The sequence below is a fragment of the Podarcis melisellensis genome, assembly GCF_964234715.1.
Source record: "Podarcis melisellensis genome assembly, chromosome: 6".
NCBI lineage: Eukaryota > Metazoa > Chordata > Lepidosauria > Squamata > Lacertidae > Podarcis > Podarcis melisellensis.
In genome coordinates, this window is record NC_138538.1 from 42,964,294 (window position 1) to 42,979,228 (window position 14,935).

At 41.9% G+C, this 14,935-nt stretch overlaps 1 protein-coding gene across 1 annotated transcript; it reads left to right on the forward strand.

The window, feature by feature from the left end:
• The first annotated feature begins 6,256 nt into the window (after positions 1-6,256).
• LOC309373322 (gastricsin-like) lies at positions 6,257-14,566 on the forward strand. Its single transcript, XM_081917436.1, has 9 exons — positions 6,257-6,410; positions 6,883-7,033; positions 9,365-9,482; positions 10,073-10,191; positions 10,959-11,158; positions 11,881-12,003; positions 13,491-13,638; positions 13,866-13,964; positions 14,160-14,566. Exons 1-9 carry the CDS (start codon positions 6,355-6,357, stop codon positions 14,310-14,312), a joined length of 1,167 nt encoding a protein of 388 aa, XP_081773562.1. The 5' UTR covers positions 6,257-6,354; the 3' UTR covers positions 14,313-14,566.
• The last annotated feature ends 369 nt before the right edge of the window (positions 14,567-14,935 follow it).

A 14,935-nucleotide genomic window follows, 5' to 3' on the forward strand; every position in this document is an offset into this window, starting at 1 on the left:
TTTCTTGGGTTTTACTTACCTCCCAGCTACCATCCGGTCCCCTTTTGTGCAGAAGTAGTTGAGAGGGCATGCATATACTAAACCACTGCTATCTGTGCTTCCAATTGCACAAGTTCCAATGCTGAGCATTGGAAGTAATCAGCTAATACTTGAAAGCACTACTCAGCTCATGTGTGGGTGTGGAAATATGCAAGCATGGTGATGGTGATACTGCCTGAAGCTGTACAGTGGTACCTCGGGTTACATACGCTTCAGGTTACACACTCCGCTAACCCAGAAATAGTGCTTTGAAACTAAACAAGGTGGGTGGAAGGCAAGTAAGCTCTTGGCCAGCAAATTTGCTCAGAAAACTAGTATCGGAACATGAGAATACAGGAAACACATATATCACAGAAACTGGGATGCCTGTGACTGCCAGTTTATATTTGGAGTTATAGACCTCAGAAAGCCCAGCCCCTGATAAAGTATGTGCACTTGTGAACTTGTATGTATATATATGTGAGGTCTTAATGGGGGAACATGCACAATTCATTGAAAAGGAAATTACCTGCTCAGAGGTACTAGATTCAATTAATGTGCTGAGGAATTACAAGTCTGCAGTTTTCTGTGAAGCCTTTAAATATAGTTTGGTCTGGCAAAGTTTATTTTAAATCCTGCAACCAAACCAGAGGGTTCAAACTCCTGCAGCATCATGGTATTAAAAGAGGTGGATCTGCCAAAAATAGGAGGTCATCAGCAATTAATCCTATCTTGGTCGGCTCTTGTCCAATGGTGATTCCTTCCACATTGTCATTTTGTCTAATTAAATTTTCAAAAATGTGGAATACCTGCAGAAATTATTTCCCTTTAAATGGGTCACCTCCTCACTAAATACTTAGGATTAAATATTTCTATTCAGTTTTCACAGTTGTATCAAACCATCTTTGCAACATTCTTGAATATGTCCAGAAAAATCCGGACATGTGGTAACCCTAGACTGTCATGTGGTCTTGGCGGTCACTCCCAGTCACCAGTCTAGCTGCCGCATTCTGGATTAGTAACCTTCAAAGGTAGCCCTACGTAGCAGTCCAAGTGGGAGATAACCAGAGCCTGCACCACTCTGGTGAGACAGTCTGCGGGCAGGTAGGGTCTCAACCTGCATACCAGATGGAGCTGGTAGACAGCTGCCCAGCTGTGAGTCCAAAATGACTCCCAGGCTGCACATCTGGTTACCACATTCAGGACCAGGGAGTCCCCCACACCTGCTCGCCCCTGTCCCCCCAAAAGAGTACTTCTGTCTTGTCAGGATTCAACCTCAATCTGTTAGCCGCCATCCATCCTCCAACCACCTCCAGACACTCACAAAGGACATTCACTGCCTTCACTGGTTCAGATTTGAAGGAGAGGTAGAGCACCCAGCCCAAATGATACACCACACCACATTTTCTGTGTTTGTTTCAAACACTCCAAGCTTACATCCTGGAAGAACAATTGAGAATATGGCAGAATTATTTTTTAGGCTTTATCTGGCATGGGAAAAGGCACTATTTAAGAAATTCAAACATTATAAGGAAAACCAAAAAGTGGGGGAGCAGCAGTGCCAAATCTCTTCTACTATTGAATGAATGAATGAATTTATTAATACGGTCACAGACCAGCGTCAACACACACAATATCACAGATCATAAAAAATATCAGAAATACAAGGGACAATATGAATAAAACAAGGCTTTAAATATAAAAATTAAAATTAATTATTTGCGTGTCCCCTGTAATTAACATTTAGGGGTTTGAACATTATGGGATACCACTTGCTTCCTGCGATTGATTGCAGACGCACAGAATTTAGCTACATTTAATGTAGTCTTGGGATTCTTGTCCTCTAGCAGTAGTTTTAAACTATGGTATTCCGATTCTTTCCTGGACTTTTGCAAAACAGGTGTAATAAAAGTCAAACGTATACCCTCATAAAGACGACAACGTAATAGTACATGTGAAGCAGTTTCAACTTCCAATGAGCCACAAGGACAGACCCGTCCTGTGTATGGTTTACCCTCAAATCTGCCCTGAAGTAAGGCAGAAGGAAGAACGTTAAATCTGGTGAGGGTAAAAGACCGTCTGTATTTCTTCTACTATTATATTGCTTTACAATTGGCACAAATGGTAAAATGGGGAAGGGCTTTTTTGATGTCAAGCTGAGCAACATGTGGCCATTTCTTATTCTCTGGAAGCTACTGCAGGATCTACAAAGCAAAGTAGAAGAGTAATTCTTAATAAAAACCTGGTTACAGCCAGTAAGCTATGGGACACATGATGTATGCATCTTTCTTCAGGGACATCACTGCTAAATTATTTCTTATTGCGTTCAGATGTTCATCAGAATATTTTTTTTCAACCAATCCTCATCCTAGGCTAAGGAGGATTTAAAAAACTTTATAGACCTAAACCATTATCCTAATTTACTTTGTTTGCACAGATTATGACAATCTTAAAAAAAAATACAGAAGAACCAACAAATATTTTTATTCCCTGGTTTTCTGAATATTCAAATAACAAACATCAGCATAAAGCAGAAAGGCTACAACAATCTTCAACAGAAATTCCATTAACTTGATTGCCATACTTGCAATTCAAAGTCTTGTGCAGAAAAAGGACTTACAAAGGTAACAAGTTACTAGGCCAGTAAGTTGATATGAATGTGGTGAACTCAGTCTACAGAGGAATGATCTCGTAAACAACTTCTATAAACAAATGGGGGGAAATTATATATGAAAAGGAATTGCAGAAGGAGATTGAAGATGATACAGCAGAGCTGGCACATCCATGAGGTGGGATAAAGTGCCCGCCTCAGGTGATGGAAGTGCAAGAGGTGGCACTTTGCCCACCCCAACACTTCTGCCATTGTCAAGAGGGAAGCATTTTGGTGTGTGGCATTGCTGTTCGTTCTCCCTGCCCGCAAGGGAGAAGCTGACTGGGAATGCTTGGAGAAGTGCTCCAGCTCCTGCCAAGTTTGTTGAGAGCCAAGGTGCAGCAACGGTAGAAGTGGTGAGGTGGAAACAATTTCTGTTCCACCCCCGGTGGTGAAACAGAATGGGCCTTTCCTGCACAGATCACTTTGTGTAAATGTAAATGATCCTTTACATGCTGGAGGAGACTCTTGAGAATCCCATGTACTGCAAGAAGATCAAACCTATCCATTCTGAAGGAAATCAGCCCTGAGTGCTCACTGGAAGGACAGATCCTGAAGCTGAGGCTCCAATACTTTGGCCACCTCATGAGAAGAGAAGACTCCCTGGAAAAGGCCCTGATGTTGGGAAAGATGGAGGGCACAAGGAGAAGGGGACGATAGAGAACGAGATGGTTGGACAGTGTTCTCGAAGCTACCAGCATGAGTTTGACCAAACTGCGGGAGGCAGTGGAAGACAGGAGTGCCTGGCGTGCTCTGGTCCAGGGGGTCACGAAGAGTCAGACACGATTAAACGACTAAACAACAACAAATGATGCTTTCTTTCTTTCTTTCTTTTTAAATGTGTTTATCAATTAAGTATAGCTATATGGCTAAAAATGGGCTTTCCTGGAGGAGATGCCTAGAACAAGTGGCACATGTTTATCATTGGAGGACATAGACTAAGATACTAAGATGCAGAAGTCTGGGAAATTGAGGCAAATTAATATTAACTGCATGGGTGACTTGTCCAAAGCACAAAGTGATTGCCCTTATACACAAGGGTTCGAACCTTGGCTTCCCACATTTAAAACTAGCACAATCCACTGGCTCCACAGTTGGGGAGGGAGTGAAATAAACAAGCATACTGAATACCCATTCAGTATCTTTGTTTTTTTCCACTCCCTCCCCAACTGTGGAGCCAGTGGATGACCTTGAAGGAAACTGAACAGAAAATACACAAGTGAAACATTGCCTCATTCCTGTGCCAAAAGACGTGTAGTCTCAATGCTTTGGACTGACTACTTGGTAAAAACTCCACTGAATTGGAGGGTTTGTCTCTTCATTTGCCCTTAAGAGTCCGCTTTACTTCTTCGAAAAACCACAACGAGCCCTTTCAGCTGTTTATTCAGCTGATGACCGATAGCTTTCATTGCTCACTCTGATGGACAAATTTTATGTCACTTTACCCTGTGCTGGCTTTGGGATTGATAAGGATAGTTTTCCATGCTGATACGATAGAGTGGTATAAATGGTGCCTGTTAATCTAATGTCCATGAAGGTCTTTAGCAGTGATTCCTGCACTGTATGGTTCCATCAGTGGGAAGAAAGGACAACAGAATTAAAAGAACATGGAGAGAGCCATGCTGGGTCAGACCAAAGGCCCATCTAGTACAGCATCCTGTTTTCACAGCAGCCAACCAGATGCCAGTGAGCAGCCTGTAAGCAGGGCCTGTGTGCAACAGGGCTGTCCCTACCTGCAACTAATAGACAGAAGCATAACTGAGTGTATGTCGGGGGGGGGGGAGGGGGTCTCATTTAATTTCACTGCTCACAGATGGTGTAGTGACAATAAAGGTTTATTATTATTTTTTATTATTATTATAACGCCTCTGACATTAAAGATAGTGCACAGTCATTTGATAGCCTTATCTTTTATGAATTTGCCTAATTCTCTTTTAAAGCCATCCTGGTTGGTGGCCATCACTAGTTCTTATGGGAGCACTTTGTGAAGTACTTTCTTTGGTCCCTCCTGAATCTTCCAACATTGCGCTTCATTGGGGGGCCTAGGGTTCTAGTATTAGGAAAATGGAAGAAGCAAACATCACTCTGTCTACTTCCTCTACACCACACAAAATCTTATATACCTCTATCATGTCCCCTCTTGCTCATCTCATATATATATATATATATATATATATATATATATATATATATATATTGCTGTATTTTTTTCCACATAGATCAGTTGTCCCACTTTACACTGATTCTCATTTGTTGGGCATTGAGTCATTTTTAGAATATCCTTCTGAAGCTCCCCATAACTTGCTTAGAATGTCAGCATTCTGAATACTTGGGTTTATCCACAAGCTTGGCTACTCCACAATTCACCCTTGACTCTAGATCATTTATGAAGACATTAAATAGTATCAGCCTCAATGTAAGTCCTTGGTGGACCCTACTTCTTACTTACTTCATTTGTGGAGACGGTCCATGGTATTTATTTGAATGCAACATTTCCTGGCCTTTAACCGGTTACCAGTCCAGAAGAGGAACTGAATCTTGAATATATATTTTTCTAGAATCCTTGATCTCAAAAGTCAGGCTGGATAAATCCCTACATTGATTAATCATTCAAATGTTTATTATTTTAATTGTTACTAGGAAACAGGAATATCACGAAAAATCTGTGGCAGAAATAACCCATTTGATGAACTATTAAATATTGCAGTGGATCTGTCTGTCTATCTGTCTATCATCTATCTATATCTATCCATCATCTATCTATATCTATCTATCATCTATCTATCTATCTATCTATCTATCTATCTATCTATCTATCTATATCTATCTATATCTATCATCTATCTATCTATCTATCTATCATCTATCTATCTATCTATCTATCTATCTATCTATCATCTATCTATCTATCTATCTATCTATCTATCTATCTATCTATCATCTATCTATCTATCTATCTATCTATCTATCTATCTATCATCTATCATCTATCTATCTATCATCTATCATCTATCTATCTATATCATCATCTATCTATCATCTATCTATCTATATATCTATCTATCTATCTTTCTATCATCTATCTATCATCTATCTATCTATCATCTATCTATCTATCTATCTATCTATCTATCTATCTATCTATCTATCTATCTATCTATCTATCTCTCTCTCTATCTATCTATCATCTATCTATCTATCATCTATCTATCTATCTTCTATCTATTATCGGTATATGCAAGTATACATATATACCCCCACATGCACAAACACTGAATCCCTTGATTTTTAGAAGAAACAATGGGATTGAGATGAAGTGAAATGGGGTGAAGAACAGTGATTGTTCCTTTCTCATTCTTGATAACCCCAATTTTTCCCTTGCTGTATCAGCACATGTATTGTTTCTTATCTAATCTTAATTGCTTTATATACACAATTATTACTTTTAATGGAAAGTCAACGAAAGGATAAAAAAAAATTCTTAGCATACCTGATTGTGTTGATAGTGGTTGGGTACTAGGCTACAAGGAATGGCAATGCAAGCCAATAAGGTGATTTCATTTTTTTGGGTGGGGGGGGGGCTCATCCATGGTATAAAAGCAAGGGCTGAAAAGTGAGACTTCAGACCACTTTCTTCTGGGGTCTACTAAGCTCATCAGGTGTTGTCGTGGGAGAAACCAAGCATCATGAAGTGGGTGCTCCTGGTTCTGGCTTGCTTCCAGCTGTCAGATGGACTAGTCAAGTGAGTGTTCTTACTCAGTTTAATACTATATATTAAACAGAACAGCACAGAGACCAATAAGATGCAAAAATTGTTCACTTGCTAATCAGGTAGCATTAGAATTTTTGAACTTTCATGGTGTAAGTCAGGAGTAAGGTAAAATTATATAGCACAGAGAATTAGATAAGAGTACAGGGATGAGTGAAGATGTGAGAATATTTTTCTCCACATGGTAAGGAGGAGCCATGTATAAAAGGTGTTTCATGCAATAATACTCACATACTCAGTAAACCTAATTTCTTCAGTTTGTTGAACGTACATCCTTCCATCAATTGCCATAGAAAAACAACAAGTGAGCAAGGGGCAGTCTCAGCGCAGCAACAGGAACAAATATGGTGGTGGTTCTTTGTCATCCAAGTTGTGCGGGGTCCTTGAATGGCAAGTATCACTCTATCAATTATATATCTATGCTCTGCTTTTTAATTCCATATAGTGTCCTTCTGAAGAAGGGCAAGTCTATCCGAGAGGTGATGAAGGAGAAGGGTGTGCTGGAAGATTACCTGAAGAACCACAAACTTGACCCAGCCAAAAAGTACATCTTCAATGAGTACAATGTTGCTTATGAACCAATGGCGTACATGGATGTGAGTCTCCCGTTCTTTCTGAGTTAACTTGTCTTTGTATCTTTGATGTTCTCTTTAACAAGCCTATATTTTTCATCACTACAGCAGAATGCTGTTAGGCTGAGAAACCACATGGAATGTAGCATTCCGTTTAAGGATGCATGAGTATTTCTAGGCTCAACCCTCATAACAGTTCGAGCCTTTTTGTGAGTGCTGGGCCTGAGTGCTTACAAAAGACTTATAAGCACTCGAAATGTGCACCACTGCCTCCCCCTACCTCAGTGTGTGTAACTTACCTTTGGACCAGGCGAAGAAGGCAGAAGGAGAAGAGTTGACAGTGGGCCCTGTGGAGACCCAACAGCATCAGATTCCACAATGATATAAGGCTGGAGAACTACCTAAGTATAGAAAAGATGCTATTTGCACAATTTCTGCTGGGAAGAATCCCCACTGCATGATGGAGAAACCACTGGTTGCTGCCGTTGCTGATTATCTTCTTCCATCCATGGTCAAAAGCTCAATCCTTTAGAGAAGGGGGAAATGGCTGAGGTGGTGGTGAGGCTCCATTCACCCTGCATGTAGTAGGCTATGAGCAGTGTCTTTCTTGCCTCAGCCCTGTATGAGGGCATTCAAACCCCCCTATTTGAGTGATCACAACATCCCAATGTGTAATGCCAATGTGTGTGTGTCTTTTGAGAAATCCTAAGCCTTGGGAAATTGATCAGGTTGGGAGCTTCGAAAATTCACAGAATCACTCATTCCATGCAAATCACAGAGCTAAGTTCATGCCAGAATTCTTATGGAATTCACATTGTGAAATATTTTGGATAAGTTAACGGGGAAAATTCGGAACCAACGCGATCAGAGATTCACCGAGGACTGGAATAAATTTACAGAGTATATCAAAAATGTATGTGAAGAGCAATTAACGCTTGTTGGCTTTCAAGAAGCTCTGTGAAAATGATTGATAGAAATGTTGCTTAAAAGATATGATGAGATTAAGATTGTTAAAGTGCAATATAAATTTAAGAAATGTGAGTAATTGTGATAATATAGAAAATTGTCAGACAGGCTGAGGGAAGTCTAAAAATGTATATGTTAGAAGTGGATGTTAAACATGGATGGAATGCATATTGGAAATTGAATAAAATTATATATATATATATATATATATATATATATATATATATATATATATATGCTTTCGTAGATTTTCACGGGTACAGGAATGCAGGTTTTGGTGTCCTCGGGTGTCTTCCCGTGTAAAAGTTGGGGTGTCTAGGCGACGTTTCGACGAGGTCTCACTCGTCATCTTCAGGCTGGTGCTTTCGGCTTCTTGTTACTGGAACAGAGCAGGATCTCAGTGTTTGAGTTCCTATAAATACTGTTGAGGGGGTGTGGTGTATAGCCTCCAATGTTCTGGGCAGAGAGGAAGTTCCCAGGCTAGTGTGCCTTTTCTTCTTTTGTTCCTTAATTACTTGAGGGATATCTTGAGTGATTTCTTGAGTGATATCCTGAGTACCACTTAGGTGGGTCATTAGGTGTGGATTAGAGAATAATCATGGAAGCCATCGAGATAGAGAAACACCCTCACAACATGAACAAGCGTGACGACACATCCCGCTTGCCAGACATCTGGAAATTAGCCCTCCCCACAAAAACTGACACCAGATCCAGAGGCACACAGAACGCCATCACCAATCAACCACACCAGACCCAAACCCAGACCCTCTCCACAGATAAATTACAGACACCATCCAGTAGCCAAACCATGGTGGCACCTCCGGATGCTGCACCCCCCTGCAATCCCTACACAGATCTGGCTGACACAGGCCACAAAACCACAGCTCGCCCCTATACACGAAGCCAAGCCAGAGCACAACTAAGTGCAGTACAGCCATCTTCTCAGAAAAACTCTTCACAAAGTTCAAGAGGTCAAGACACAAAGACTTTAGCAACTAATCCACACCTAATGACCCACCTAAGTGGTACTCAGGATATCACTCAAGAAATCACTCAAGATATCCCTCAAGTAATTAAGGAACAAAAGAAGAAAAGGCACACTAGCCTGGGAACTTCCTCTCTGCCCAGAACATTGGAGGCTATACACCACACCCCCTCAACAGTATTTATAGGAACTCAAACACTGAGATCCTGCTCTGTTCCAGTAACAAGAAGCCGAAAGCACCAGCCTGAAGATGACGAGTGAGACCTCGTCGAAACGTCGCCTAGACACCCCAACTTTTACACGGGAAGACACCCGAGGACACCAAAACCTGCATATATATATATATATATATATATATATATATATATATATGGAATTCACATTGTGAAATATTTTATCCCCAGGCTTCTTACTATGGAGAAATCAGCATTGGAACACCACCTCAGAATTTCCTGGTGCTGTTTGACACTGGCTCTTCAAACTTGTGGGTGCCTTCTGTCTACTGCAACAGCCAGGCGTGCAGTAAGTCACCAATCCCCAACTGTTCAAAAGCTAGCTTTATTCATAAAAGGTAAAGGTAAAGGTACCCCTGACCATTAGGTCCAGTTGCGGATGACTTTAGGGTTGTGGTGCTTATCTCGCTCTATAGGCTGAGGAGTTGGCGTTTGTCCGCAGACAGCTGCCAGGTAATGTGGCCAGCATGACTAAGCCGCTTCTGGCAAACCAGAGCAATGTACAGAAACACCGTTTACCTTCCCACCAGAGCAGTACCTATTTATCTACTTGCACTTTGATGTGCTTTCGAACCGCTGGGTTGGGAGGAGCAAGGACCGAACAACCGCTGACCTTCTGATCGGCAAGCCCTAGGCTCTGTGGTTTAGACCACAGCGCCACCTGCATCCAGCTTTATTCATAGCTACAGCTAAGCCAGCTGTGGTGTGATGGAATACAGATAGAGCTTCAACAGAGCCTCGCTGCCAAGAAACTGAATTTCTGTTATCCATGATACCAAGCAAAAGCTTTTCTAACTGTACTACTTCTGCTGATGCTGTGCAACATTTAGGGTATATCCTAAGGAAGCTTTCAGCCTTTTATTATATTTCTCCCCACAGCTGGTCATTCAAGATTCAATCCCAGCCAGTCCTCCACCTACTCCACCAATGGACAGACCTTCTCCCTGCAGTATGGTAGTGGTAACCTTGATGGATTTTTTGGCTTTGACACCATGAGAGTAAGTGTCACTTGATCTTTTGTGGGGAGGGTGAACTAGTCCAATGCTGCCAATGAATCACCGTTGAGTGAATCTGCTAATTCAGGGGTGGGGAACCATCCCTCTTAGCCATCATTGTCATGGTCCGGTTTACGGGTGATTGAAGTCCTGGCTGAGGACGTCGGGACCGGGAGCATGATGGCGGGGTGGGAGCAGGAACGAGAGTCCAAAAGGAGGGGTCTGAGGGTCAGGAAGCAAGGAGTCACAAAGTCAAGGGTCTGAGGGTCGAGAAGCAAGGAGTCACAAAGTCAAGGGTCCGAGGGTTGAGGAGCAAGGAGTCACAAAGTCGTGTCCAAGGATCAGGAAGCAAGTAGCCCAAGGCAGGAAATGTGTTGCTGTGACAAAGAGCACAAGGGAAATGCTGACCTTATATCCCTTCCCGGCTCTTGCCACCAGGTGCAGTGAGTTACCAAGTGGCTTCACCTGTGCAGCCGCGCCTTGCCTCTCCAGAACAAACTTAGGAAGGCCCCAGTCCTGCGAAGCCCTACTGGTCACAGGGCCTGGCTCCTGCACGTACTCCTGACAATCATAAGCTAAGGGATGATTCAGGGATGATGAGAATTGTGGTCCAACAATATCTGAAGGGCACCATGTTGGCTACCTCTGTTCTAGAAGCTCTAAAGCAGGGCACTAAGATGGTGGACACCTTCTTTTGACAATTTATAATTCTTTTCATTCCTATCCTATCTATGAATTTTACGGTGACACTTTCACTTTGTCTCCTTTAGCTCCAGAACATTGTTGTCACTAAGCAAGAATTCGGCCTGAGTGAAAATGAACCTGGCTCCAACTTCGTTTATGCCCAGTTTGATGGCATCCTGGGCATGGCTTATCCTTCTCTTGCAGTTGGGGGTGCTACAACGGCCTTAGAGGGGATGTTGCAGCAAAACTTGCTTTCACAGCCAATCTTCAGCTTCTATCTGAGCTCGTAAGAAAGAGATGCCATTTTCCCTTTAGTTTTAATGTCCCACACTCCTTTGCTTTTCATACATCATAGCATAAATATAAATGGGTTGGATCTAGAATAAATTAATCATGCTTTACTGCCACAGAAATAGATGAGATTTCAGTTAGTCATGAAGGGATGGAATTTTCTGAAAATCTCAGTATTAAGCTTCTCCACACATAATTTTTCTAACTTCCTTCTCACTCCCTGTGTGCTTCTGCTATAAATGCAAACACTTCTCAAATGTTATATGCATATTTATACACATTATTGTATGTGTTACTATACATGTTAATATTATGCATCAATCACTCCAGGTTTCTTAAAGTAACCAGCAAAAAAATCATATGTACAACAATGTACATGGCTGTAGAAAAATACATATATATTAATACTTATAAAATTATAGGGCAGAAACAACATATTGCATGGGACTTGACTCTCACACATATATGTATTTTGGGGTGTAATTTTGCATAAAATGTTGTATATAGTCAGCCATTTAAAAAACCCAACAATGCACAAGAAATTAATATGTACAGTACTGTACTCTCACTGCGTATATAACTCAGATCCTTAATTTTCCTTGAAGAGAATTTTGCATTTATACAACCCAAATGAGGGCCACCCCTTTACACAATGTTCTTTGCTTTAAACATTCCAGAACAAATTATGAATGCCTAATCCTTTCTTTTTGTTTGTAGCCAACCAAGCTCTCAGTATGGCGGTGAGGTTGTCTTTGGAGGTGTAGACACTCGACTGTACTCTGGAGAGATCTATTGGGCTCCAGTCACCCAAGAACTTTATTGGCAGATTGGAATTCAAGAGTGAGTTGAAATTGTGAAAAAAATAATTCAAGAGCATTGGAGAATTCCCATAAATATCTGTATAGTGCTGTGCTTTTGAACTCATGGTGACACCTTTTTGGATTTGAGCTAGACTCTTCTAGAAGGAATGCAGATATAAACTGAAACTTGCACATTGTTTCTCAAAGCATCATAGAGATTTCACCAAAGTAAATGATTGCACTGTCACTTTATGTTCAATAATATTCAAACTGCAGTGGATTAAAATTGAAGTCAGATGTGGCTTTGCTCATGAGTCTACAGCTATGTATTATTATGTCATCTGTGTATTCAGCATTTCCACTCTGGGTTCTGCATGAACTGGCTACACATAGCTACAATCTAAAGTACACTGATGTCCCTAGGGAAGATTATTTATTGAACATGTAAAATTGGACTACGAGCCTAGATGTTTTGCATGTCACAAGCTTATTGTTTAAACTTAGGCTAGGAACTGAGCCTGAGCGCATGTTCCATGGCTTCTTTATCTCATGGAGAAACTGGCTGGAGGATTAATAGGACCAAGGAGGTGAACGGCATATAGCACTGGGTGGGAATTTATATTTATAACTTATATCCTCCCCTTCTATATCAAGAGGGCAGATTGCAAGAATTTAAGATATCTTACCATATTATAAAAACCTAAGTGTTATCATCACGCTGCAATTCCCTCAGCTGCAGGTGGTGCTGTGAACTGCAGAATCATGAAAGGCAATGGATGGGCAGCCCAGGCAAGCCACGGAGGGACAGCCCAAACAGGCCAGGGCAGCCCCTCAGCTGCTCAGGCTCCTCTGCCTGCCAGCATCCAGATCCCTAGACCAGCTGGCACTGTTACTGCCCACCATCCTGCTTCATGGTTGGCCTTGGAATCTGCTGCTGCCATGGCTGATCCTCATGAAGAGTGGCAGAATGAGCAGCACAGGAAGGGAAAAGGTGGCTGGTTGGCACCACGAAGTGGAAAGGGAAGCAGTGGATGGCTTTGGAAAGGGTGGTTGGTGGAGGTTGGGTGAATGTAGGTGAGGTTGGTCAGTGAAGTGAACAGGGGTACAGCCCCTAGTAAAACATTGTTATGCAACTTCCATCATATTAGATTTCAGGACAATCCACACCATGTTATGGTATAGTTATGCATTGACTGAGTACTAATCTATAGGAAAGCTATGATACACAAATGACAAACTAGGAAGACTGCAGGTAAGACTGGCTTGTTAAGAGTCAGCATGAGGTTTGTATCAGTATCAGCAAGGAATCAATGCACTCTTTTTGGTGCATAGAGAAGCACATGGCACCTTCTGGTCCTCCCACATCAGAACAGAAGGCAGTGAAAGGGAGGCATGAGCTTCACAGCAATAAATCCTTTTAAAGAAATTTAGTGCCCAGCAAGGACTTCATACATTTTTTACAGAGGATACAGGCAAGACTGCACATGAGAGGTATGGTGGGATTTTCAATGTGTTCCCTGTTCTTAGGTTTTCTATTGGGGGAAGAACTACTGGATGGTGCAGCCAAGGTTGCCAAGCTATTGTGGACACTGGGACATCCCTCCTCACCGTTCCTCAGCAGTACATAGCGAGTTTTGCGCAGGCTGTGGGTGCTCAGCAAAATCAGTACGGAGAGGTAGGTGAAATTACATATTTTGAAGAGCTGGGAGGGTAACACAGGATGCAGGGTGATGTGGGATATAGCTGGCATATGTGCAGTTTGTGTGGATGGCCTCAAAGTCACCAAGAATCCTGCCATTATAGAAGTAATTGATGCCTACGGAATGACTACATCTCAGTTCCATGCAGTCCTAGCTGTCCTCCTATAGGAGATTAACCAGTCATTGCATTCTTCCTTCACAGTATGCGGTTGCTTGCAGCAATGTTCAGAATTTGCCCACCATCTCCTTCAACATCAATGGGGTTTCCTTCCCTCTGCCCCCCAGTGCCTACATCCTCAATGTAAGTTTTAGAGATCTGGACATCATTAACTCATTTGTTTTCTTAAAAGAACCAATAGAAAGAATTAGAACTTAAGGTTCGGGGCAAGAGAAGAAAGATAGGGCTTTCTCTTGAGTGCCATCTGTCTTTATAATAACTGGGCTAGCATCTTTATGGATCCTACTCACTTTCCCCTTTCTATTTATTGCTTTACAGAACAATGGCTACTGCACAGTTGGGATTGAGCCCACCTATCTGCCTTCCCAAAACGGACAGCCTCTCTGGATCCTGGGAGATGTCTTCCTCAGGAAGTACTATTCCGTCTATGACATGGGCAACAACAGGATTGGCTTTGCAGCTGCTGCCTAAGCTTCTTTGCTATTATACCCGAGTTGTATCTATTACAATGCCTTTCTTTTAAGATTCTTACTGAGATGAAAGGGGTAGTTTAAATGCTTGCCCTTATCTCCATTACAATTTCTTGCTTTACCTTTAAGCTTGTCTTGGACCATTCTCCTTGAACTATCTGCACTCTGGGGCCCTGGGTTTTTTTCTTTCTTGAATCACTGGCTGCTGTTGTAATGATGTTTGTGGCAGATTGGATAATAAATGGTCAAACCTGAGATATTCATGCTCAAGTCTGCTCAGCTACTGTTCTGCTATTTACAGAGGGCATTAAAGAGGAGCGCTCTTAGCTGGAATCTGTATACCTGGAATAAATCTTAGGCTAAATAATGGTAGCTCCTTTAAATGACACTGGCAGCCTCAGCTCACTGTTAATGTTTTGGAAGGGAGCAATGCCAAATGTTGCTCTTGTTATGGCAGCATTGCTCTTGGCCCCACAGATAAATGACACAGGGGATTGCTCAAGGCCATCCAGTCCACCCCACCAAAAACAGAGCCATCCATCCACACCACCTCCATAGGTAAATAGATGCTCTTGAGAGACAAGACCACAGTGCTTCCCAAAAAGAAGTCAGATACACAGCAGG

What these genes read in the sequence shown, in the direction of transcription:
- LOC309373322 (XM_081917436.1), top strand. Translation starts at nt 6,355, where the DNA reads ATGAAGTGGGTGCTCCTGGTTCTGGCTTGCTTCCAGCTGTCAGATGGA. An exon ending in TTGGCTTTGACACCATGAGA is followed by an intron (nt 10,192 to 10,958) that starts GTAAGTGTCACT and finishes TGTCTCCTTTAG; the next exon opens with CTCCAGAACATTGTTGTCAC. An exon ending in CCAGTGCCTACATCCTCAAT is followed by an intron (nt 13,965 to 14,159) that starts GTAAGTTTTAGA and finishes ATTGCTTTACAG; the next exon opens with AACAATGGCTACTGCACAGT.